This window comes from Athene noctua, chromosome Z (assembly GCF_965140245.1).
Source record: "Athene noctua chromosome Z, bAthNoc1.hap1.1, whole genome shotgun sequence".
Taxonomy (NCBI): Eukaryota; Metazoa; Chordata; class Aves; order Strigiformes; family Strigidae; genus Athene; species Athene noctua.
In genome coordinates, this window is record NC_134077.1 from 4,377,501 (window position 1) to 4,401,359 (window position 23,859).

The following is a 23,859-nucleotide window of genomic DNA, read 5'->3' on the forward strand; positions in this document are numbered from 1 at the left end:
ATACTTTCAAATAATTACCACTGAGAGCACAGCAGTGATAGTAGATAGAAGTAAACCTTAAGAACCCAAGAATTTTTAGGCAGTACACTGTGCATAGTCAGTGTCCTGCACAGTGGCCAGTTTACTTTGGGAAAAAAACCATCTTTTTTGTCTTTTTAGAAAATGATTCTACCTGTGCTTATTTTAAGCAGTGCATTACAGATATATTTTGTTTTTTAATTAGATATTGTAGCTCCTCTGTCTCTTTAAAACTCCAAATGTTTTGTGTTCATTGACACTGTGAGTCCACTGTAGCTACATATTTATCTTCACAGTAAATTTAAGTGTAAAATTTAATTTTCAAAGACACGTACTACCTTGTGCGTTTTGACTTTGTAGAGTCTTAAATGTATTAAGTAAACTGAGAGCAGCACCTGGGTGTTTGAAGGTTTCGGGACTGGATCAGAGATGAACTGACTGTAAAGAAACATGAAATGTTTAAGGGCTTGTTTCTGAAGATGATTTCTGTGAGCGCTCTTAAGCAAGAGCACACCCTTTATCTTCAGAGGGATTCATATCGATACATCTGTCTAGGACCGGGGCCTCCTTCATCTTGCCCAGAATTAGTTAGGTTCGCAGTGTTTCTTTACTTGCTTGTCAAACCATTTTGCAGAAATGTTCTGGCTCTCCAGTTCCTTTAATGTACTTAATACATTTGTGAGTTACTTAAAGCTGTACCTTCCTAATAAGATTGAGAAAGATGAAATGACCCTGGAAATCCTCTTGATGTGCGATGGACTTGTGTTTATTAACTGAACCTAGTAAAGAGGGTCTTAAAAGCAGTATTTTCAGTGCCAGAGACAATGGTTTGCAAGTGTGTGTGTTTGCTTCTTATTCTCAACGTGCCAATGAACTTGAAAATTCATAATAAGGAGAGAGGGCTCTTTCCTAGGTTGAAATAGATACGGGCTTGAAGATCCCATAGCCGTTCATCCTGCATAGCCAGTGAACTGTCGGTGAAAATCCCCCTTCCTTTGCTGTCAGTCAGTGCTCGGAAAGAACTCGAAATGATTCGGAATCCCATGGCAGTTCTGAAAGATAACTGTGTCTAACTTACGTAACCGGTCCATTTTGTGGGGGAAAGCTGTGGTTTGCCATCCTGACCCTCCTTCAGCAGCTGGAGTTGAAGGGTAGAAGAGGTGCGTCTGCCTGGCACACCACAGCGTTGCAAGGCTGCCTTGCAAATACGGCGTGCCTCTTAAACAGAAGTTGAGTTCTGTAAGCTGATCCCCAACCAATCTAATTTTTAATCTGTTTTATTGAGAAAGGGGAGATCTGAAATTGGGTGTTAACAGCTAGAAGTCAGCGTCTCAAATCTTGTTACAATTTCCCCATTTTTGTTTTTTGATTTGTAAAAGAAGGTTTGGCAGGCATTTCAGGAAAATTCAGGCTAGCAACGGTGAACCAGATTATTTTTTCATTTACTCTTTAAATATATACCCAGAACAATTCTGCAAATATTGGTGCAATTACAGTAGATTTACAGTACTTTGTAGAGGGTTGAAAACGCCCCTATGTTTATTATATATAGCAGACTGGACAGTTGTGAGGTCTTTACTGGGATAAGTGGCAAAGCATTGGATCCAGAAGTTAAATGACATGGTATTTTATTACGGAAGTTGTTAGCAAAAAAGCAAAGAAGTTACATGTTGAAATGAGGGAAGACAAGGATAAGTTTCAGATGTGGGACCCAACACTGCATATTAATAGATAAGATTGTGTATAAATACGTGGATCTGCACAACAGACAAAACTGCAGGCGAACTGTAGGACCGGGTCCTTATTTACTGTTCTGTCTCTTTTCTGCTATTACTGAGGAGCTCAGGAGCTCTCTTTGAATTATTAAAAGAATGTAGACTGTTGTTGAATTTCTTTATTTTTTGCAAGTCTCACAATATTTGGTGGTTGGTTTGTTGTTTTTTTTTTTAAAGCCCCATCTTCTGGAATTTGTTGAGAATATTACTTTCTGTTTAAAACAAAGCAAGAATTAGAAATTTTTTAGCTCTCATGTTTCTAGAATAAAGTTAAGAAATACTTCCTAGATATATGCATAAGGTTCAGACCAAAAGCCAATTGATTTGTTTCTAAAACATTTCATATTTTTAAGTTGGTCACAGTAATACAATGTTTGGTTTGAAATCCTGAAACTGTTTCTCTCCTCTCTGTTAGCACTTCAGAGCAAATCTTTTCTAATCGGGTGTTCGTGCTTTAAACTTTGAATGGAGGTTACAAATGAGGCTTTATCTGTGCAAAAAAAACCCCAAACTGGTTTGTTTTAAAGTTAAACCGCTTTCAGGGCAAATTAACATTTGAAGCGCTAGATTTTGTAAGACACATATATCCGCCCCAGTGCAGAAAAGCACTCTAAAGATTCTTACTGGGTTTCCTAAAACAGGCATATTTTCCCAAGTCCTGATTATCCCATTGATTATTCCCCCAAAAAGCAGCATGAATATGGACAATGCATAAATATTTTCAGTAAGGGTAGGATTTCTTCAGGACGTACACAAGAACTGTGTGTGTCTTAAAGCGAGTAATTAATTTCAAATACAGATGGAGCCTTTGGAGCTCTGAAAGTCGGCCGATTCACATCTGCCTGTATTTTTAACGGTGGGTCTATATATACTTATACCCAGAAGACACCCACATCTTCGCTGCTGCGGTCTTTGTGCCTGCAGACAGCGCTTTCTCCGGTTAAAAATACTGGTGGACGTTTTAAGTTATGGTGGAGAGTTGATGATGTGGGCTTCATAATGGTTAAGCTCACCTGGTAGGCGTGGGTTGCAGAGCTGGCTGGCAGACATGGTGCGCTCTGCGATACTTAAGTACCGTCCTGGAATAACAGGGCCGATGCCGAGACACAGGCAAGGGGATGATTTCGGTTGATGTGGGCTGGCATTGCAGATGTAGTGAGAACTGTAGAAAGAACGGGTTGAGGACAAAGCACAGGGCTGAGAGTCAGGAGAACGGAGTTGTGTTACTGGTCCATCGGAACTCTGCGCTGGGCAAGTCAGTTGCCTGTTGATGTAGCTGAGTTGTCTGGTCCAGCGTGGAAATTTTTAACTGCTGTTTGAAGAGCTCTTTGAGAGCTTCTCAAGAAAGGATTGCAGGAGATTTCTCCAGGTGGCACAGCATGAAGAGGTAACCCGGCTATGTCTGGTTTGGTTTTGTACAGCAAGAGCAATGTGCGTGTCTTTTGGGGTGAGTAAATTTAGAACTGTTTCTTTTATTGAAAATTCAAATCTTAACTCATACAGTGGGTGTAGAGCTAATAAAATGGTGGCATCACAAGAGCTGAGGTTGTGTCAATGTACAAATTGGGACCTCTGGTTTTCAGAGTACTGATAAAGTAATTTGAGTTGTGTCTACTCCGTTTTCCTCCATGGGTGGATGTTCACGTTCCAAGTTAAGAAAGCTGTTTGTGTAAAATACAACCAGTGTACCTTTATTCCAGAATAACGATGCCTGTGCACCTGAGCTAATCGGAAAGAACAGAGGTACCAAAAAGGTTCAGTTGAGGCAGTGCAAACGGGCTATGAACACTTCATCCCCTTTTCCCCCTACCCAATAGATGGTTTAGCTATAGTTTAGTTTTTCTGAATAAACTGAAATAAGTCTCTCAGAGAAAGCTAGGTGGCTGTATTGGGGGGCTGCACAGCTTTCAGAGCTGCTGTTTTAGATGCTGCTACAAGTTCGAGTGTAGACAAGGCCCAAGAGACTTATGGTGGAGCTATTAGAAGGGGAAGTGATTTTTTTCTTAGACTGATTAAAATTCTTTGGGCTTTCTGTTTGTTTGTTTTTAAACACCTATTTAGCTTTTAATTAACATTTAAGAGAAAGGAAGCTGGTTAAATATTCAATACCTCCTCCCTTTCAATTAAGGTAGAACAGTACACAACGTGTGATGGGGCCTCTGGGAAGTATGGAAAAACTGAGAAGAGCAGGTTCCTGATTATCATTTTCAGGGGGACTGGAAAGGTGAAACCCATCGGATTATTATTACCATTAACGATAATAATGTTGAGGCTTTTTTTGAACATCAGAAAGTAGTTTAAAAATGCAGTTATTATTTAAAACCATATATGCTGGGTTCTGCCTTGAAATACCTTCACTTTTCCCATCCTGTTCTTTACTTATTTCAGGGGGCAAGGATGGGGGATTTTCAAATATGCCTTTCCGGTAGCTTAGTAGGGAGGCTGAAGATGCTGGAGAAGTCATTCTTCATGCTACATGCCCTTATTTTCATTTTGATGCAGTTTTTTCTGTCCCAGTGAGTCGGCAGCCTCAAACCGTACGGCCCTGAAAGCTCAACCGAGCAAGTGGGAAAGAGCTATCTTGACGCCATGCTCTGTGCTAGGATCTAGTCTCTTCCTCTTTTTCCTTCCTCCCCCTCGAAGAGTCCAGTCTTGAGTCTGTTATCCCTCAAAATCGCACTTAAAACATTCAGAAAAGAATGCCTCAGTAAAAGAAATGGGTTGGAAAAAATACGCTAGTATTTATAATTCAGTAAGTACCTTTCCTAAACTTAAATTCCTTCTTTCTGATTTTGTGTATCCTAATATATGTAGCAAAATACTTCTTTTGTTTGCAATCCTGTTTAAAACAGAATGATGGTAACTAAAAAGAAAGACCATTTTACATCATGAAAGTGCCTTAAACCACTGCTCAAAAGGTGGTGTATTTTTCAAGTTTCATATTTATTTTAGTGTGGTGAGACAACTTACCTGTAGAAAAATACTTTTTTTATATCAAATATCTTACAAAATTTTTTTTTTTAATCACTGTGTTAACGCAAACGGATTTTTAAAATGGAATTGCTGGCAGCACATATCAGTTGTGTAAATGTATATGCTTGACTGAGTGGTTGCTTTTTTTTTTTTTAAGGAATGAAGAGAATGCAAATGGTAAAATGCATAGCTGTTGCATATGTTTCATATCCTGTGACTTCAAGGTTTACTAGATACATACATTGATTTTTAAAAACAGAAATAAATGTTTCGCAAAAAGATTTCTGACTGCATATAAACCAAGACTTTCCAACTTCAAAATTAGCTTATTGTGATGACCTGCTATCAAATGCATGGTGACAGTACGAATATTTTAAGTAGCTGCTATCTTACCTGTGGTGACCTATTCAGTGCTCTGGCTTTTTATTTTCAAAAAAAACCTCAAGGTATTTCCTCTGTGATTCTTTCCTCCAAGTACATTAAAAACATGAGTAGCTTTACATGTATGTCTGTCTTGTGACTACTCATCAGTAGAGTTCATGATGTGTATTTACTGGCTGGACTAAAACAAGTATTAGTCCAATTAGTTCGATAACTTTTTTTTTTTTTTACCAAATATTCTGTTAATTATTGAGAGTCCATTTCTACTTAGGCTGTAAATAACAGAAAGTCTCCCATTAATTTCTACTAAAGTGGTATCATGTTTTTTAAAAACATTTTTTTAATAGCTTTTTGTTTCAAAACCCTATTGATAGAAATTATAGGAAAATTTCATAGTTCCAGACAACAATGAAAATAGCAGCTTCTGTCAGAAGGTTCACATTTAAGTCAAACTGTCATCCAGATGAACTTAACACCTCGTGAAGATTTCTTTTATTTTTGTAAAGGAAAAAGGCTGAAAGAAGTAGCATGTGTATGTCTAGAAACAGTCAGATTCTGTTATCTAGAAAATTCTTTACTACTTACATGATTAAAAATTACGTGTTCAACCTATGACAGAAGTCTCTGAATTGGTTGACCTCAGAGGTGTTATCCTTTAGATGCAAATACCACTAACGTCAATTTTATCTCAGCTGGATATAAATGATATCCAGTTACAGCAAGCTCATGCTAGAAGATGATGAAGTTAAAGGGCTGATGAAGGCAAAGAGGCTGGTGCAAAAACGATTTTTGCCTGTGGATTTTGGAATAGGGTCCTGCCCAGCTGGATAGCACGGACTTCCCGTTGTGAGGAGAGGAGATGAGACTGTAGAGAAGGCTTTACCCCTCTCTCAGCTTGCTCCTAGTCATTGTCCAATAAGAGCATCTTCAGGAGGGATTAGAGGGAAAGCAGGGATCAGTTTGGCAGAGGACATGCAAGAGGACCTCTCCTAGGTGTGGAGGAGACATCGGGTCTTGTCTGCAGGGGGCTGTGGTGTCGAGGATACTTAACTAAACTGGACGAAAATACAAGTCCTGCAAACGTTTGTGCTATGCATGCATGATATGTAGGTAAACCTCAATCTTACTCTTTCTGTATATTTTTTCTCTCTTTTTATTCTCCAGATTCTCTGAAGCACTTGCATCGTAAGGACAATACTGATGAAAAGCAGTATCAGTAAATCAATAACTTTTTCCTTTCGCTTTTTTAAGGTGAACACACACAAGAAACCAATTCACCTCATTCACTGAAGAAGGATGTAGAAAACATGGGGAAAGGTAAAATAAATAAGGGCCTCTTACGTTCTAAAACTGCTCTTTGTTTTAATAGAATATGAGGATAATAGGGGGCACTTTTGTTCTGCACCATATTTTAAGCTTGTCAAGTAACATATGAATAATATATGGACCTTTGGGTGGATATAATTGAGATTAATGCATATATATCAATCAATACATGACACTGTAATATAATACTTTAAAATAATATATTACATTGATTTATATTCATGGCTTTCTGCACAAAATCTATTGTAGGTCTATGCAACACTTTTTTTTTTATAACTGCTAAAATATTTTGTCTTATAGTAATGAATTGCTCTGCAACTGTTCTTTCAAGAATTATTTATACAGATTAGCAAAACCACTTTTCTTTTCTCTTTGTTAGAGGAGCTCCAGAAGGTTTTGTTTGAACAGATTGACTTACGAAGGAGACTGGAACAGGAATTCCAGGTGTTGAAAGGAAATGCGTCTTTCCCAGTCTTCAGTAAGAAACATATCTGTGGTTTTGGTGTTAATTGTGGGTGGTTGGATGTTGTCAGATTGTTAAAATGGAAGAGGTATGTTCTCAGTTGTGTTGCCAGTATCTTTGGCTTAGTTCTGCTGAGGTTGATAGCACTTCTGCTGTGGCTTTTCAGGCTGCTCAAGCAGGTCTTTTGTAGGGAAAATTTGAAGCTGGATGTCTATTTCAGTGTATATTTCACTGGTTTTGATACCATTGCATACAGTGAGTAGACAGAAACACATCTGGATCTCCTAGGGGTACAGCGATGTCAGTGGTTTTAACCGGCTTCTTGGAGGCTTTTGAAGAGAGGGTAGGTACTTCATAGTGATCTTTAGGTGGTTCTAGCCGATGCTGGAGTGTTGATTTTGACTGTGTTTAAGAAGTAGGAAGACCTGTTTGGATTTTTCCTCTTGAGATGGGGTATTTGGATGGCCCTTTCACCACAGCTGATGAGAAGGGTGCTGCTATACAAGGCGGGTGGAATGCCCTGGGCATGTGTTAAATAAAAGAATACAAAATGAACACTTAGTAGGGTTTTTGTGAAGCTGCCAGAAAATCAAACTGCATACACAAGGATATGGAAAAAGACCTATTGATTGAGGCCTTTTGAATTACACTGGGGAAAGTGTGCTTCCAGGAGAAATCCACCCAGATCAGGGCAAGGTAGAAGACACAGTAAGGTCTCTCCAACGTGCAATGAATGTAGCATTACAGATCTAAAGTGGTCAGGACATCCCAGTTGCTCTCTGCCCATCTGTAACGCAGCAGCACACAGAGATCAGTACTGTTGTGCAGGCTTCCCCATGCCTGGCTGTCACAGCTCTGCAGCCACCTGCCTGGACGTTCCCCCAGTTCAGTACTAAAGGCACAGTGTTTGAGCCCACCATTTACTTCTTCATGCAGTCTAAGGGAGGTCCAGCAGTATCTCCATTCAGTATTTTCCTAATCTTGATGTTGTGGGTTCTTTCTTAAACTCTGCTTTTTAAAACTCTCCCTTTTCATCCTTATTTTCCTGTGAGACTATATGTGGACAGAGCGTTGCAGAGTTAGACTTACAGCAAGCCAAGATAGATACCTTAAAACCTTCCCAGACTGATTCTCCGGCTCTTCTGCCATTTGCTAACTTCTCAACTCCTGCATGACTGAAATGCCTGTCCAGCACTTAACGCAAAATACCCTTGTGCTGATTTATCATAGTTTCCTGTAGAGTTCAGAAACTCTCTGTTCTGAGGTCCGTCATAAGAACTACAGGGACAAAAAATAGTATTTCCAGTACCCCCGAGGTAAGTCAGTCAACCAAAACCTACTGCTGCAAGCTGAGGAAATGTTGCACCTCCCTGGATTGCAGGAAAAGGTGTGAACACAGACAGCATTTTCCTATTATTTAAAGAAAATATATTTTTCCACTTTCTGTAGCTTCAGATGGAGTAAGTTCAGGGAAGCAAGGAAATATGAGGACTCTGGGAATGAGCCCATCTTTAGCCCAAATATCAAAATATGCAGACAGCTTCATAAATAAAGGAGAAGAGCTGCCTGAGGTGATACAGATATTAATGAAAGGAGGATAACCTCATCCTTCAGTATGAATTCAGTCATTACATGGGTTTGGGAGTGAGGTAATTGTCAAATAATTTGTATAGATCAAAACACTGATGTGTGGTATTGGTGAAATGGCATCTTGGAGTTTTGCCATTCGGGTCACTCATTTATCCTTTTGTTCTTCTAGAGTAAAATTAATGCTCTGTCATTGCCATGTAAATAAACACTGCAATTAAACCACATGAAATACAATTCAAATAAAAGAAAAGAACACGTACGGCCGACCAAGGAAGTGGCGACTGTGTACGCCAGCTTGAAAAATATGTGGTTTCAGTGTACCACAAAGTAGTGGTCAATTTTCTTCAGGATTAAAATAGAAAACAGACAGTGTGCTATAAACAATACATACAAGTGACCGTAAAACCTATTTACAGATTTAGATTTACCAAAAAAACCCCCTCCTCCATATATAATAATAGAAGAAAAGGGGCTCTTTGTAAATCAAGTAAGTGTAAAATCCAAGATAAGTGTGGTTTGCCCTCTAGAGCAGTATGTGTTTTAGCAAAAGAGATGAGGTCTGCTCAGGGTCTTGCTGCCAGACAGGATTGCTGCTTTAGGTTAGGTACTAGAAACTATTTGTTTTGCCAAGTGCTTGTGGTAGTATTGGATAGGGAAGAGCTAGGAAGAGAAGTCTTAGGAGATCCAGCTAAAGGAAAGTTGAGGTACAGTTAAAATTGTATCGATTAATTTGTATTGGCTTGGAGACATCCAGGCTGTGGGAGGGAGGGAAGAACAGGCAGGTAACAGGCTTTACATCCCCATCAGGCTGAGTAGCCATGGGGACTGGATCTCTGTCCCTTCCCTAAAGCTGCTGAGGACAGGGACACACTGCCAGGGTAATTTTCACTCCCATGGGTGGTGGTGGTTCTGCCCGTGCTTTGTACTCTCTGTAGATAAATAAGAAGCCTTTGTCGTTCAAGTCTTCTCAGGCTTTTTTTAAAAAGGAGAAATTCATCCCTCTTCCAGGAGGGAAGCAGTGTGTGAGATGTGGAGGGTAGTGCTCTCTAGAAATGCTCCTGTTGGGTTATCTGGAGTTAACTCCAAAGTCACCTTTTTTTGGGTCTCACATTTGGAACTGAGCACATCTGGGGTGTTACAGGTTAATAGCATCAAACTGCCGCCCACAGCAGTGCTATGCAGTCTTGTAAGGGGCGTTTGATTTCCATGCTTCTTCCTCGTGGAAATCACTGTTCAGTGAGAACTGATCTTATTTGCAAGCTCATTCAGCAGTACTATGCTGTTCACTTCTCTGTGGCTAGACCTGCTTGAGATGTAGCCTGTGATAATTTAAAAAAAAAAAAAAAAAAAAGCAGACCTGCTGTTTGCACCTTTTTTTTTTTATTGCTGTTTTTCTTGAAAGCTGCAGGTAAGATGTTTTCTTTGTAGATAAGATCTCTCAATGCAGAGATCACTTGCAGAATAAAACTTGGAGAAAATAAAAAAGATCAGATCGCTTGCAGAAAATGAAAGTGTTTGCTGTCCTGATAGAAATATGAGCACCTGTGCATGGTGACAGCGTGTTCTCCCAGAACTCCCCACTGGTTTGTACCTTTGGTGTCGGCTGGCATGCATTTTGTCCTGCTGCATTTAACAGTGCGGTAATAAAATGGCGGAGACATAGTCTGGATAGTTAAAGTATTTAATTTTGTGTTAAGAAACTATTTAAATATTTATATCTTTTCCCTTGGGTATCTCTTATGGCTTTGTCTGTAAGTGTTCAGACCCAGATAAATGCTGCTGGATAAAAAAGCTATCCTTACCATTAACACCCCATTTCCACGGTGAGCTTGGGCATTTGCAGTGCAGGACTGAGCAAGGTTTCTGAGCTATTTGTTCTGAGAGGTGATGAGCCTGTGAAGAGGCAGCTGGGAAGAGAGTGTTGAGAGAAGGAAAATTACTCCATATATCCTACTAGGAGTGAAACTGGAGGACCTACATAGTAGCTAGCACAGCTCAATCAGCCTTTAGTGACCAGGATAGGAGGCGGACACCTTTTTATACTGCACAGCTATTTTTTGGGCTATGAAGAAAGGAACTGCCAACCTGCTTTATTTCTGTCAGCTTCTTTTTCTGGTTGAGTTGGAGTAGAGGGAATAGGCTGAAAAACTGTATGATCATTTACCTGAAATCTGAAGAACTTCATTGTCATCACATCCTTTTCTATGTGGCCATGCTGAACTGCTACTGGTTTCAGCCTGACAGATTTTCTCACTCTTTGCTTCATTGCTGTTTTCTTGTTGTCTCGAAGTGCCTCCTTGCCTTTTAAACAACTTCCACTCATCATTCAGAGAGGGCAAAATTCTTGAGTGAAAGAGGAGGACAGAGCTCTGCCCACTTGTACCTTCTTCTAGCCCCTTCATGTGCCCACACTTGATGGGGACACGTCCCCTTGCCCTGCAGGCAAGGTACATTCTTCCTCTCCACTGTTTTGTGCCACAGCTGCTCATTGTGTTGGTTGTGGTAAGAGTGTGCAGCTGGTTTGGGAGCGGGTGAGCTCCCAGCACTGCGACAGCACACGAAGTATTAATAGGAGCCTTTCATTCTCACCTGGGCTCAAATCTTTCCCTTGTAGTTTAGATATTTGTGACTCTAGTTACTGTGCTGTTGAAGTACCCCACAGTCCATTAATCCTCCCAGTGCACATGGCAGATGAAGCAGTGCAGTTATTCCTGCTTTGGTGGTGATGAAGGGCGGCATGGAGTGACACACACACGGAGTCCAGTAGAGCAGGTGTTGAATCCAGGCTTCCTGAGCCTTGGGCTAGTGTCCCAGCAACTGGCATGACTATTAAACTTTTTAAATTGTTCAGTTGTAAATCAGGCATTTTAGCTGCCTTGGCCTTGCAGTTGACTTCTCCAAGCTCTGTGTGTTGAAGTGTTCCATGGTGTTTCCTGTTGGCGTTCACCTTCCTGCTTCCATGGTCCAGGACAGGCTTATTTCCCAGATCAAAATTATATTGGTTGGAATGGGTTTTCTTTCCTCTTCCATTTAATAATCCATCGTTGCACCCAGGTCATCATGCAGCTGTCCAAGTTATTTGCTTCCTGTCAATGGTTTTGTTTATATTTTTCTTTTTCCCACCCTCCAACACCAATGTTTCGGAACGCAGACCAGCAGTTAATCTTCTACCAAATGAAGTTTTGTCTGAAATGGTTACTGAGGGGGAAAATAAGGGAAGGAGGAGCTACTGGAGCAGTGCTCCAGTCTGTGCTGTAAGCCAGCTCTCCAGGATCTCTCTTTCAAAGACTTTTTCCCTTCTGAGTTCCACATCACTGTTTATGGAGTGTTAGTCTGACTTTTGTTCAAAGCCATCAGCAGTATGTTAGAAACTACAAATCAAATCCTGCATCCTTGAACGCTTTCTCTTCTCACATGTTGGACATCGCTGTCGATGTCAACAGATTTATGCCAAAGCAAAGAAAGGCAGTTTTTGCTTTTCTCTTCAGTGTTGGTAGAAGTTTGACTAATGACTGCAGAGTCTTGTCCATTGACAAAAAAAACTGTGGGAATAAGTGCTAACAACAGAAACCTAGCAGCCTACATTTTCTAACCGGGGAAGTAGCTGAATCTAATTTTTCCACTGTTTTTCTGTTGGCTGTAGTGTCTCCTACTAGATAAGTTTTTATTAGGCATGTGTTTTAATTGGGTGAAGGGCTTTGTAGTGCTTCACCGTTTCTCAGTAGTGATTGGGTTTGATGTAATTTGATTTATATGAATTCTGCTGTGTGTTCTCTGTTTTAATTACTGCATCTACTTTTTTTTTTTTTTTCTTTTCCCCTTACAGATAATTTTCAAGATCAGATGAAGCGGGAACTGGCATACAGAGAAGAAATGGTACAGCAGCTACAAATTGTAAGTTTGCCTTATCTGCTGAAAATGTTATGGACTGTGTTTTTATGTTTTTTAAATGCACTCCTCAAACTTTTCCTTTGTGAGCCATGCAGATGTACTGTTACCGAGCTCATATTACCTTATACTGAGCAAGAGGTAAGCATGCAGTTCTCAGCTGGTTTAGAGTCTAATTACCTGGAGATTTACTTTCATACGGTAACCAGATGGGTCTTCATGTTTCAACTATACGAAATGCGTTTGCTCAACACTGAGAGGTGCTTCTTCAGGGAGAAATGTGAGGACTGAATCAGTAAACCTTAAGCAGTTAAATGTTTCTACCTTGTATGAGTTGCCAAGGGGTGCTTCTCAGCCCCCAGTAGGGAATCGGTGTGAGGCCAGCTTCTCACTGGCAAATAAACCTTAGGACGTGTCTTTTTCAAATTTCAGCCACTAGAAGAAGTGCTTAACTCAGCAGTAAAGGATCGAGTTGCCAAAACACAGTTTAGTACAGGCACACATTGCTGTTTGGTCTGTTGCTTGTTATTTTAAAATCAAGAGGGATTTTGCGTGTGTGTGTTAGTGCAACTGTAGATCATTGCAAACAACTGTGCTGTTTTGAAAACTTGACATATTTAATCCAGTACAAGCAAGGGGTATGGAGTATGTGAAGCTGTTTCTTACTCGGAGACTGCTTAGCATGGTTCTAAGAGCAGGGCATTGTAATGAATGACAGGCTGTCAGCTAATGCTTGTTTTGCCACTGCTTTTTCTGTGATCAGTCTGACATTATTCAACAGGGGGTTTCTTGAGGCAGGCTTGCCATATATCCCCCCTTACCTGAATCAGCTCTGTGCTTGAGCATCTAAACTTTCCTTGTACTTGTCACAGACCCTGTGTGGAGAAGGTATTGTCCAGCCTTCTGGTACTATCATTTTCTAATTGATGGGTTAGGACATAAAAATAAAGCTGAAGGACAGGATTGTCAAACTTGTGCACCTATGTTTAGAGGCATTTAGAAGTGGACTTATTTTTAGAACTACCGAACATTCCTGCTCCCTGTTCCTGCTGACTTCAGAGATTTCAATGAGAGATGAAGGGTGCTTGAAGGAGGTTGTTCATGGAGGAAATTCAAGTCCAGAACATCTTTGGAGATTTTTTGCTGCTGGTCTCTACTCTTTTCCCTTAATACGTCCAGTAGTTACTGTGTTCCCTTTTGTCTCCTGATGCCAGGCAGGGAGTTTGGTTCAGTCTGTGAATCGCATTGCCAGAGAACACAACAGTTAGGATGTCATCCTGGAAAATACCTCCCCTGCTGCTTTGGGCTTGAGGCAGGTGACCTGTCTGATTCCTGCTGTGAAGCACATTTAAGCAGAAATTTTGTGGGCCCACTGCAGCCTCTATCTCTTGCATCAGCCAAACTTGGAGTGAACTCACTCTCCCTCCTAGGGAGAGAATGGATCATCTCTGCCATTCACTTTGTGGCCTGGTTGTGAAGTTGTTTCTGAAACTGGATATCCCAGACTTCCAACGAGCCAGCTGTGGTGTTTTTTCTGATTTACATGAAGTAGAAAATTCACCAGGTTCAGTGTAGTGCTTTTTCTCAGGCAGGAAGAGAAGTGTGATCGTGTAATTCACACTCACTTACTGATGCAAGGCTAAAAGTCATGTAATCATTAAACAGAGCTGCCTGAATGTACTTACAGAGAAGAGTTGCAATATTTAATGTACTGCATCGACAATTCAGGACCTCTTCACTCAGTGTGGCTACCCGAGTTGAATTATTATTAATACAATTGTCAAAACACCAGTAAGTCATTATACTCACATCTGGGTATCCCTCCCGATACCTGTGAGGCAGGTTGTGTGTCAGTGAGACTGATACAAGGATGTTTGCTTACGAAGAACTGAGACTGCTGCAGATAACAAGTGTGTTTATTTAAGATGGGTACAGAAGTCTTCACTGATATTTTGGTTGATAACTGAAATGGAGTCAGCACTTTTGATGTCCTAATCCCTGCAGTGACTTTAATTCATTTGTGTGAATGTATTTTGCATGGTTATATCTAGGATTAAGATTAATGAGCTGAACGTGCTAACAATAGAACTCCTTTGGCCTGCTTGGGTTATGGCATGGGTGAATTAAAGCTTTTGGTGCAGGATACACAAAAAGCATGGCTACTTTTGATTTTTTTTGTTCATTTTTTTTTGTTTTTAACAGGGTCAGGTTGTTTTGTTTTGTACGTGCCTGGGACACTGTACCTTTGCTTTAATGGAGCTGCACACACCTAATTTTCCTGTTAATATAGAAGTGCAAAGAGAAAAGCGGAAGTGTTTAATGCATGCTTAAATCTTCATTTTACTTAGAGCTTCATGGTGTATAGCTTTGTAGAATTAAACACAAAATTTACTGGTACATCTAGCCACAGAACTTGGCTTAATTGCTTTTATTATTTTACAAACAATATAAGTGCACAGAGTCAGTTTCTTTTGGCTTTTCTCACTGCTGAACTTCAACCAGTCCTTCCTGAAGACTTGTGCGTGATGAAGGCATCTCTTGTAACAGTGGGTACCAGAGGCAGGTTTTGCCAGAATGATGGTTTCACTTTCCCTGAACTGGAATTCTTCTAGGTGCATCACTGAGTAGTCAGACTTTAAAATAAACTACCTTGATGTGTCAGAAATGTCTGGAATACAACAAGCTGAAGCTAAGCATGAAAAAAACAACCAAATATAATTGTATTTGAAAACTTTGTAGTGCAGACGCCCACCTTAACCCGACTGCTGTGCAGAAAGGACTGCTTGAAGGACTGCTTCAGTGCTTCGTGCCCAGCCAGCACTGAACACGGAACGTAACGCTTCTCTCTCCCAGTTCTTGGGTCACATTGTGCAGCTGCACTGCAGAAGGGATGATAAATCGCCACGCGTGGAGGGCAGCCGCGGCGCGGGTGGCAGCTCCGGGGGCGCTGGCGTGGGCTCCGGGTGCCCTCTGCCGCTCCCCGGCCGCCACTACACCCGCAGCGACCGGGACTGACGTGGGTTTAATATTCTTCATTAAAAGCCTCAGTTAAAGCAGTGTTTAATCAATGGGCTTTTATTTTAATGCTCTGTCCACTCCGGACTTTAAAAAAAATTATTTTATGGCTTCCTGAAAGTCAGGAGCAAGGCTCAGATCGTTGGGAAAATGGGGGGTGGGTCCTGTTCTGTTACATCCTCTGCAATGGATGTTTGGCCTCTTTGGGCACAAACCTGGCTTGGTAGGTAGCTTGAGCAGGGTGTCGTTGTGCGGCCGTCAGCAGTTTCTCTTGAGAAAGGAGTTGTTTAGAGTGTCTGGAGCAACTGCCAGGAAGCATCGCAACCTGTTTGTGCCAAGTTCTCGGCCAGGTGCCAGGAAGCAACCGATCATCATATTTAACAAGAAAATGGATCTTAAATCACTGAATGCATTTTTCCCGTCTTCCTCTTTCACAGTGCAGTCTCCTAGATTGGCAAAGTACAGTGCATGTACTTGGAGGTCGTATGTAAAATACGGATTTTACCTATGGATTCAGGCATAGATCATCTGGCTTCTGTTATTAAGCTGTACAGAAAGGGCCACTGAGAAGCCACAGCCCAGCAGGTTGGGATGAATTCTAACATCTGGTATGGCTTCAGAAGAGCTCACCTGCCTTTAGAGTTGTTGGTTTTGGTCTAGTGTGACCAGAATTTGTCTTGCAGGACAGGCCAGCCAGCCTAAGAAAATACTGAGTCAGCATTTGAGACTCTTATCTGTCTGATACTCTCTTCTGTTAGTGGATTGAGTTTAAAGAACATGAACTTTGCTCCTAGCTGCCAGGTGGGAGAGAAAAATCAGAAGCAGCATTCCCAGCATCATATTTTTTTATCCTTTTATGTTTTTGTGAACCCTTCTAAAACATTGCCACAGAAAAGTAGAACAGCACGTAGCAAATTTCAGCTCCTGCAAACAAGCTAGCTTTTCTCAATTTCATTTCAGGGTCCCTTACAAATCGTTGGTAGGTTCACAGGAAGTGCCGACCACAGTTGTAACCTATCCATCAGGAAAAGGTGCTGTTCATCACCCTGCCATTGTGGGTTAGATAATTAAGATCAGGTAGTGATCAATCCCACTAATTTTACTTAGGGTAAAGGCAGCAGTTCTTTGAGACATGCTAGAAATGAGAATTACTCAGGCAGTCCCTTGTCTTTCCAGCTCAAGTGGAAAGTGCTGCTTTGGTTTTGTTTGGGTTTTTTAAAGTTTATTTATACTGCAGTGAACTGAATTCCTCCTCACTAGCCTAAGTTTGGGCTGATAATAATGTTCAGAGCTGAGAACTGGATCCAGCTGGAACTCCTCTGATGTTTGATGGCTGTCTACTCTCAGGGCTGCTTTGAATCAACTCTGTTCTCAGAGGCAGACAGTGAAATAAATCAGGAACTATCTACCTGCAAAATAGATTTCTACCTCTGCATCATCTTTCACCCTGATCTTTAAAGATTCACAAGGAGTGTTTAAAAGAAGAAAAAATCTACCATGTGGTAATGTTGGTAGTTCTTCAGAGTTATGAGATCATCTTCCTCTGGGTCCTGCTGTAATTAAGAAAAGCACCAGTAGATTTTACTCTTATTTTAGGTTGTCTGTGGAAAGTAGGTGCTTTGTACAATTAAGGTATTCATTATACAAGGAGTATCCACATTTTTGTGTGCAGAGACCTTGGTCACTGCATGCCTGTCACTCCATATTTGAAGAGTGGAAATGGGAAATAGCAGTGCTTTATTGGGATTTCTGATTTGGTCCTCTGCTCAGAGGGGCCCAGCTGGATTGATTGACCTTGACAAGAATGTTAGAAGCAAACACTGGTTCAGCAGAATGGCTCTTGGATTTCTCAAGCTGCATCTTGGGCTGAAGTGCCTGTCCACTGACAGCCAGATAGCAGGGAAAAGAGCATTTCTAGAGCTGTGTTTACCATGTCTTGCAGACTGCAAGGCAGATTTCATTACCTTGCCCCCTCTAAACCAGAGAGATACTTACATTTTTTCTCATTAATTTCTTCTTTGCTTTAGCAGTTGGGATAATACTGCAGGTCCGTTTCTGTATGTTCTGTTACCTTCATTTGATTTTTTGGTGGAGTTTCCCTCCAGGTTTACTGGTACAAATTAGGAATGTGACCTTTTGATGCTGAGGGAAGCATACACATCCCTGACTGTGTACAGAAAAGTGAGATGACAAGTACAGTTTTCAGCAGAATTTTGTTTGCCACTGTGTGCTTTTTTAAGACAGGCGAGTGAAACTTGCATCTTGGCAGTGCATCTGGGTGTGTCTTGGATTAATAGGATGGAGCACCTTTCTCCAGTAAATTCAAATGTTAAAGAAAAGGAATGCCTTATAGAATTAATGGTCATTAAAACCAGAAGTAAAAGCTTCCTTTCTGCAGAAATTCTGATCAAAAATGGATGTGTATGTACCAGAAAGCTACAAGCCAGCCTCTGCTATTGCCTGTGTACACAATCCTTTATCTATGGTATTAATGTGCTCCATTACTTAAAAATACATAGGGGGGAGACTGCATCCTCCAGACGTGACTCTCTGTTGCCTTGCATCCTGTGCAGAGCAGTGCTCTGCCCTGAGCACATGCCGCTACCCACCCTGGAGGAAAGAGTGTCTGAACTCGGCCCACACAGCTATAAATACTTTTGCAGGGCAGTAGTGGAGACTGGTGCTCCGAGGTGTGCCGTGGGCACTTAGATTCCTCCTCCAGCCATTAAAGGCTCAGTGCCTGCCTTTCCTGCCGCTTAATTCCATGCATTGTTCCACCCAGAAGCACCATGTGTGCAGACTGTAGCTTTCCAGTGGCAGCTCAGCTGCACATCTGTCTCCTTCCCTGCATAAATATGCTTTGCATTTGGAAGAACAGTGTTCTGAGTGAGGTCTTGAGTGCATTCTCTGGAAATGAGAATTGTTCAGCTAAATACCTTTAGGTTCACTTCAGATAATAGTGCTTTGGGGTACTGGAGATCCCCTCTTCAAGCAACATGATTGTCATTGTGTACCCCAACTAGAGATGGATGCCAAGGAGAAGTGCCTAAAAGAGGATGGTGTACAGAAGCTTCTTTGATGGTCAAGTGTAGCAGGGATCAGACATGTGCTTTAGAAATTAATCCCCAGTCCTATCTGCTTATCTGCGCTTTCGTTTGTGTTGCGGAGCAGACTCAGAGTTTGCAAACTGGATTCCTTCTGGATGAAACCAACAAGAATGTGTTCCAGGAATGCACATTAGGAGTGTGCTCTAGCTCTTAATGGGTGATCAGTACCCAGGACCAGGCTAGCCTGAAGGAAAAACCCCAAAGAGAAGTGCAGTATGGCCATTGGGTCTTTCTCCTGCACCCTACAGGTCTCCCATTGTGATATATTTCCTAATGATGTGGACTTAGTCTTAAGAAACAGATAGCTTGCTACTTAAAACAGAACTATCTGTGCTTCTTTTATTGCTGACAGGGGTGTGCACCCTATGGTAAGGGCCATGTGCTGGATCTTCATGCCCATTTGAGTGTTGATCCTATCCTGCATCACAGTAGTCACCATGGATGCAAAAAAGGGGACTGTGTGGTCATGAAGAGCCTAAATACTACTCCCCTGCAGCACCGGATTTACCATATGCTCTTCCAATGACAAAAGTAGAAGATGACATTATAGGTGGTTTAACTCATGAAGAAAGTAGTAATTTCCCTATTGAACACCCACATCTCCCAGTTTAATTTATTATCTAGAGACTACATAAACCAACGCACATTGTAAAGATGCTGATGTGCCAAATATAGCAGAGAAGTGGATTAAGAACAGTTAATTTCTGACAGAATGTACCCCGTTGTATTATCTAGGTCAGTACAGCTTGGGAGATGTCCTATATAATTGGCGGCCATGCAAACCGGTGTTGCCTGTTGGCCATTGTGAGTGGGAGAGAGGAAGAAAGCAGTTGGGGAAGCATCACGGGTCTCAGCTGAAATGTGCTTATTCTGGCAGTTTGTTTGTGGCTCCCTTTTGAATCTAAAACATGGAAATGGGTGATCGGGTAAAACAGTTTCTTGGCATACTCCTCTCTGCTGCAGTTTGGAGAGGAGTTTTCCAGCCTTTGCAAACACCGTGTCCTGGACGGGAGTTTTGTTCAATGACCTGGTGGAGGGGAGAGCTCTGGTTTTTGGGGGGATCTGGCAGCAAGCTTCCTGATAGCACTTAGCTCCTGTGAAGGCGATATAAGAGTAGTGAGACAGAACACCTGGGTCCTGGGTCTTTTCAGGTCATCAGTGGTTTGGGCCTCTCAGTTTGTGCACACGTTTCCCTTTTCCCAGGGCTGTGTCATGGGGGAAGTGGCATGCCTCTGTGGAAGGCTTCTGCTTTCATTCAGCCAGATGGCTCATCTTTGCAGACACTGCTGCTTCCTGGTGCTGCTGCTTTCAGTCAGACTGACCTCCTTTCCCAAGAGATGAAAGAGTTAGCTCCTGAGCTGCAGATGCCCCTTTCTTCCCTCTCATCCTGAGCCTTCCCTGCTCTTTTCCTTGTTAAGGCAGGCAGGGATGGAGGGAGATGACACTGAGGATACTGCACTTTACGCCAGCCCAGAGACACGCTGAGCTCAACTCACACAAGCGTCCTCACACACTGTGGGCATAATGTAATTAAAACCACAACAGGGATGCATAAGAATGCATGTTAAGTATACAGTCAGTGGATATGGATGCAAATTCACGTGCTTCTAGTATATTATGTGTGTGGGCTGGGTCACTTGGCCTCTGTGAGTTTGCCTGTCTGTTCCTTTTGCTGTTTGTGCAGCTTAAAGGCCTTGCTCCTGACTTCAGTCCAGCTTATTTGTCAGCTTGCAGTAACGTATTTGACATTATTTGTGAATATATTCTGGAGTGCCTGACAGCACAAGCAGGTCACCTCGGTGTGTGGCAGCACCTGGGAGTGTAGGGACATAGATTTTTCTGATCCCAACCTGAATTCCTCCAATGGTCCTTCCAAAAGGCAGCATCAAAGAACAGTGCAGTCGCTTGGATTCCCAGCTATGGAGAAATCTCAGAGCAATTTAGTTCTGTTGCATTCTGAAGGCCCAGTGTTGAAACGTGCAGCCCCATACTCTATTCCCAGTGGCCAGTGAGCACATCATCCCACTTTGTTTCTAAATATAACTATGTTCCCTAATATGCCTGTGTTCTCTGTTTTTCTTTAATTATTTGTTCCACTTCAGTGGCTTCCCTCAGATTGGTTCAAGTCAGAGATACCTATTCTGAATTTCCTAATTATGGTGATATAAATATAAGAAGTCTCGTACTCCCAGCCTGCTGTATTTTCACTGTGCAGAGATTAGTGTGTGTTGCCTGCTGTGTTACAGACAGCTGATTTTTGTCACCACACAGGTAGCAGAACACTGCTGGTTTTATTTTTGGCAGCAACTGATAGAAACAAAACATCGGAAGACATCTTTTACATGGGATTGTAAAATCTACCTGTTGTTTTAATTTGGGCCATTTTTATTTCTGCTTCAACATTCTTGCAGTTCTGTGAAGAGCTCAATCCTTTAGTTTAAGGCACTGTTTCCTAAAACCATGGAGGGAGGCAAACAAAACCTTTCATTTGCAGGGGTTCCAGCTTAGATGTCTTGTTAGCCAAACCTTGGCTTAAAGCGGTGGCTTTGTTTCTGTGTCGTTGCAGATTCCCTATGCAGCAAGCTTGATCAGGAAAGAAAAGCTCGGTGCACACCTCAGCAAAAGCTAAAGGTGAGCTTGTGAAAGATTTTATTCTGCCTGACCTGGCCGTCGTGTTTTCTTTGCAGGCATTGCAAGAATTAAGAGAGTCGTTTTGTTGCTAGATGTTACCGATTCTGGTCTAAAAGCTCTCTCTGTGGAGGCGTGGTGCTGTGGTCCAAAGCTGATAACTGACACATCACACAAATTATGAGGCTTCATTGGGGTGGCACATAATGTTGAGAGTAGAGTGATTGCAGGGCTAATCGCCTGAGCACTCTCTGGCACTACGAAATGGTGTCGAGGTCGTGTACCTTCAGTGGAAGAGGGGAAAAACCTTGGCATTCACAGTGCAGTTCACGCACGGGCAAATAAGGGTGGAGTTTTCTGCCCATAACAGAGCTTTTTCAACTCCAGGAAGGAGCAGTACATTTGGGGAGCTTTACAGAACTACACTAACGCTGTCTTCTGTGGTTCAGTCTCCTGCAGACAGCAGTCACGCTGCTGCCCATGTCCCAGATCTTCCCAAACCCAACACTGCATTTTTCAGCATTCAGTTCACTGCATTTTTAGGAGCATTCAGTTAGAAGAAACACTGTCTCCATCATCAGTGGCCTGGGAGAGTCCAGTTTTGGGTGCAAAAGCTTTAACATTTAAATGACGTTCTCTTTTTTCTGGTAAAACAAAAAGATTAGGACTTGGAGGCAGAGAGGTAAAAAGCCAGTAGCCCTGCTACTGTGTTATGCCACAAAATCTGGCTTGTGGATTCCGCCCTGAGGTGGAGTGGGTGGATTATGAAAAAAGAGATAATTCATATGTAGAGACTTCAGTCATGCGCAAAGCAGAGGTATTCAGGAGACAGTCTGGGGCATCTGAGAAGGGCTTGATAGTATAGGTGATGGAGGTTTGCCTGAGCTACAGAAGAAGCAGATACTCAAAAATAAAAACATTAGGAGTAAGTACAGAGTAACCAGATAACCAGTATCTGTGGCCTTGAGCTCTTCCTACTGAGATAAGGAGATTAATTCAAGTGTCAAGTTGGTCTGTTTGCCCTCTTGTGCATACTTTCTTACTGACTGCCAGCATTTTCCAGTTGAGTCTGCATTAATCTGAGCACTGATTTAAAATAAATTCAGTGATATTAATATCCTGAATAAAAGCAGTATGCCTCCCCAGATGAGAAGCAGCGGGTCCTGCCCCGAGTGCCTTGTCCAAAGCACTGATCTACGATAAAAGTCTGCCTGAGGATGGCAGCATCAGATGAACGGCACCGCCTGTTGCCAGCATCGGGTTTTCATCAGCTGACAATCCCTGCAAGGAAGGTGCTGGCATCACAGCTACGAGCGTTTCCTGCTTATTTGCTGAGAGTGTGAAGGATGGATGCATTGCTCACGCTGTTTTTTTTTCCAGTGGCACACCATCCCCGCAGACAACAGGGATTTCTTTAAGCAGGCCCTAGTGCTTTTGAAAGATTAGCTGTTACTTAACTGCTAAGCTAAATCAGTCAAGCAGAGAATCACAACTATGCTGTTTCAGAAGCAATTTCACATTCTCAGTGTGCCAGGCAGAAAGGAGTTGCCTCAAGAAGAAACGTGCGTGCACATACATACCCACACCATACACCGAGGGGGTGAAGGACACCATGTGTTGCAGAACAAACACTCAGTTAATGCTCCGTGTTTCTCATCTACCCTGGTTGGGCTTTGTGTTCCTTTCCACAGCAGGTCTTCTTGCCTTTATTTGTACTTCAGTCTGTTACCGTTTGCACTTCACCTTTAATGTGAGTATGTCTACATAACTCTAGAGATACTCACTAGCAAAGTCTCAGAGGATGCTTCTGGAGCAGGTCATTTACGTGTATCCATTTTTCAGGGATTGTAAATAAATACTGTAATTCTGTAAAGAACTCTCAAACTTGGGCTTAGTGTTGCTAACGTTTTCTTTTTTTTTTTTTTTTTAATTTTCCTATTCCCAGGTGTACAGGATCTTTTGCAGCTGTTACCTTGTAAGTTATAACCTACTACTCAGAAACTTAACTTGTATAAAGACTGAAAAAAAGGAACGTCATTGGGGATTTAATGAACAAATAACTGGGAACGTCATTGGGGATTTAAAGAATAAATAACTGGGTTCCTCCGAACCCAAGGATAAGTGACCTCAAAGCATCATGGACAACCATGTAAAATAGAATGTAGCAGCCATTTATTAGTAAAAACAAAACAAAACAAAAAAAAAATCAAAAAATGCCTGTCCTGGATCTTTTTTGGTGGTACCAAAGTTTAAGTCTTTGTGTTTTTAGAAGGACTACTGATAGAGAAAATGCTTTCGATGAATAGTACAGATAAGCTGTGGAAGGAACTGCTGATCCTTTCAATGCCACAAACACTGACAACATCTGCCCGTTCATCTTTTGCTTTTGAATAGTGATTGTTTTATGAAAAGAAATGTGTGTCTTACCAGATGGGCCAGAACCACATCTGGATGGACGGATGGATGGATAGAGCAGCGTTAGCCATACACAGTGCTTTTTAAAAGCAGACTGGAAATTCTCACACCCCTCTCCCTTGGCCCTCTCCTTCTCTGGTATTTTGCCTGCTGTATGAATTACGATTGTACTCCTCTGGAAATATTTTACAATTTAATATTGAGTGTAATTAAGAATATAATCACTGTTATCAAAAAAGGTATTTAACTCTGTTGTAGTTTCTTTATCATTCATGTGGAT

At 41.7% G+C, this 23,859-nt stretch overlaps 1 protein-coding gene across 1 annotated transcript in view; it reads left to right on the forward strand.

Annotated features, from left to right (window-relative positions):
• Positions 1–23,218, forward strand: part of SKOR2 (SKI family transcriptional corepressor 2) — a 28,301-nt gene extending 5,083 nt beyond the window's left edge. Inside the window, exons 5-9 of the mRNA XM_074931972.1 lie at positions 6,399–6,464; positions 6,853–6,951; positions 12,353–12,420; positions 21,103–21,167; positions 23,110–23,218. Of these exons, the coding sequence (XP_074788073.1) occupies positions 6,399–6,464; positions 6,853–6,951; positions 12,353–12,420; positions 21,103–21,165 (296 nt within the window). The 3' untranslated portion in view covers positions 21,166–21,167; positions 23,110–23,218. The remainder of the gene's footprint in view (positions 1–6,398; positions 6,465–6,852; positions 6,952–12,352; positions 12,421–21,102; positions 21,168–23,109) is intronic.
• The last annotated feature ends 641 nt before the right edge of the window (positions 23,219–23,859 follow it).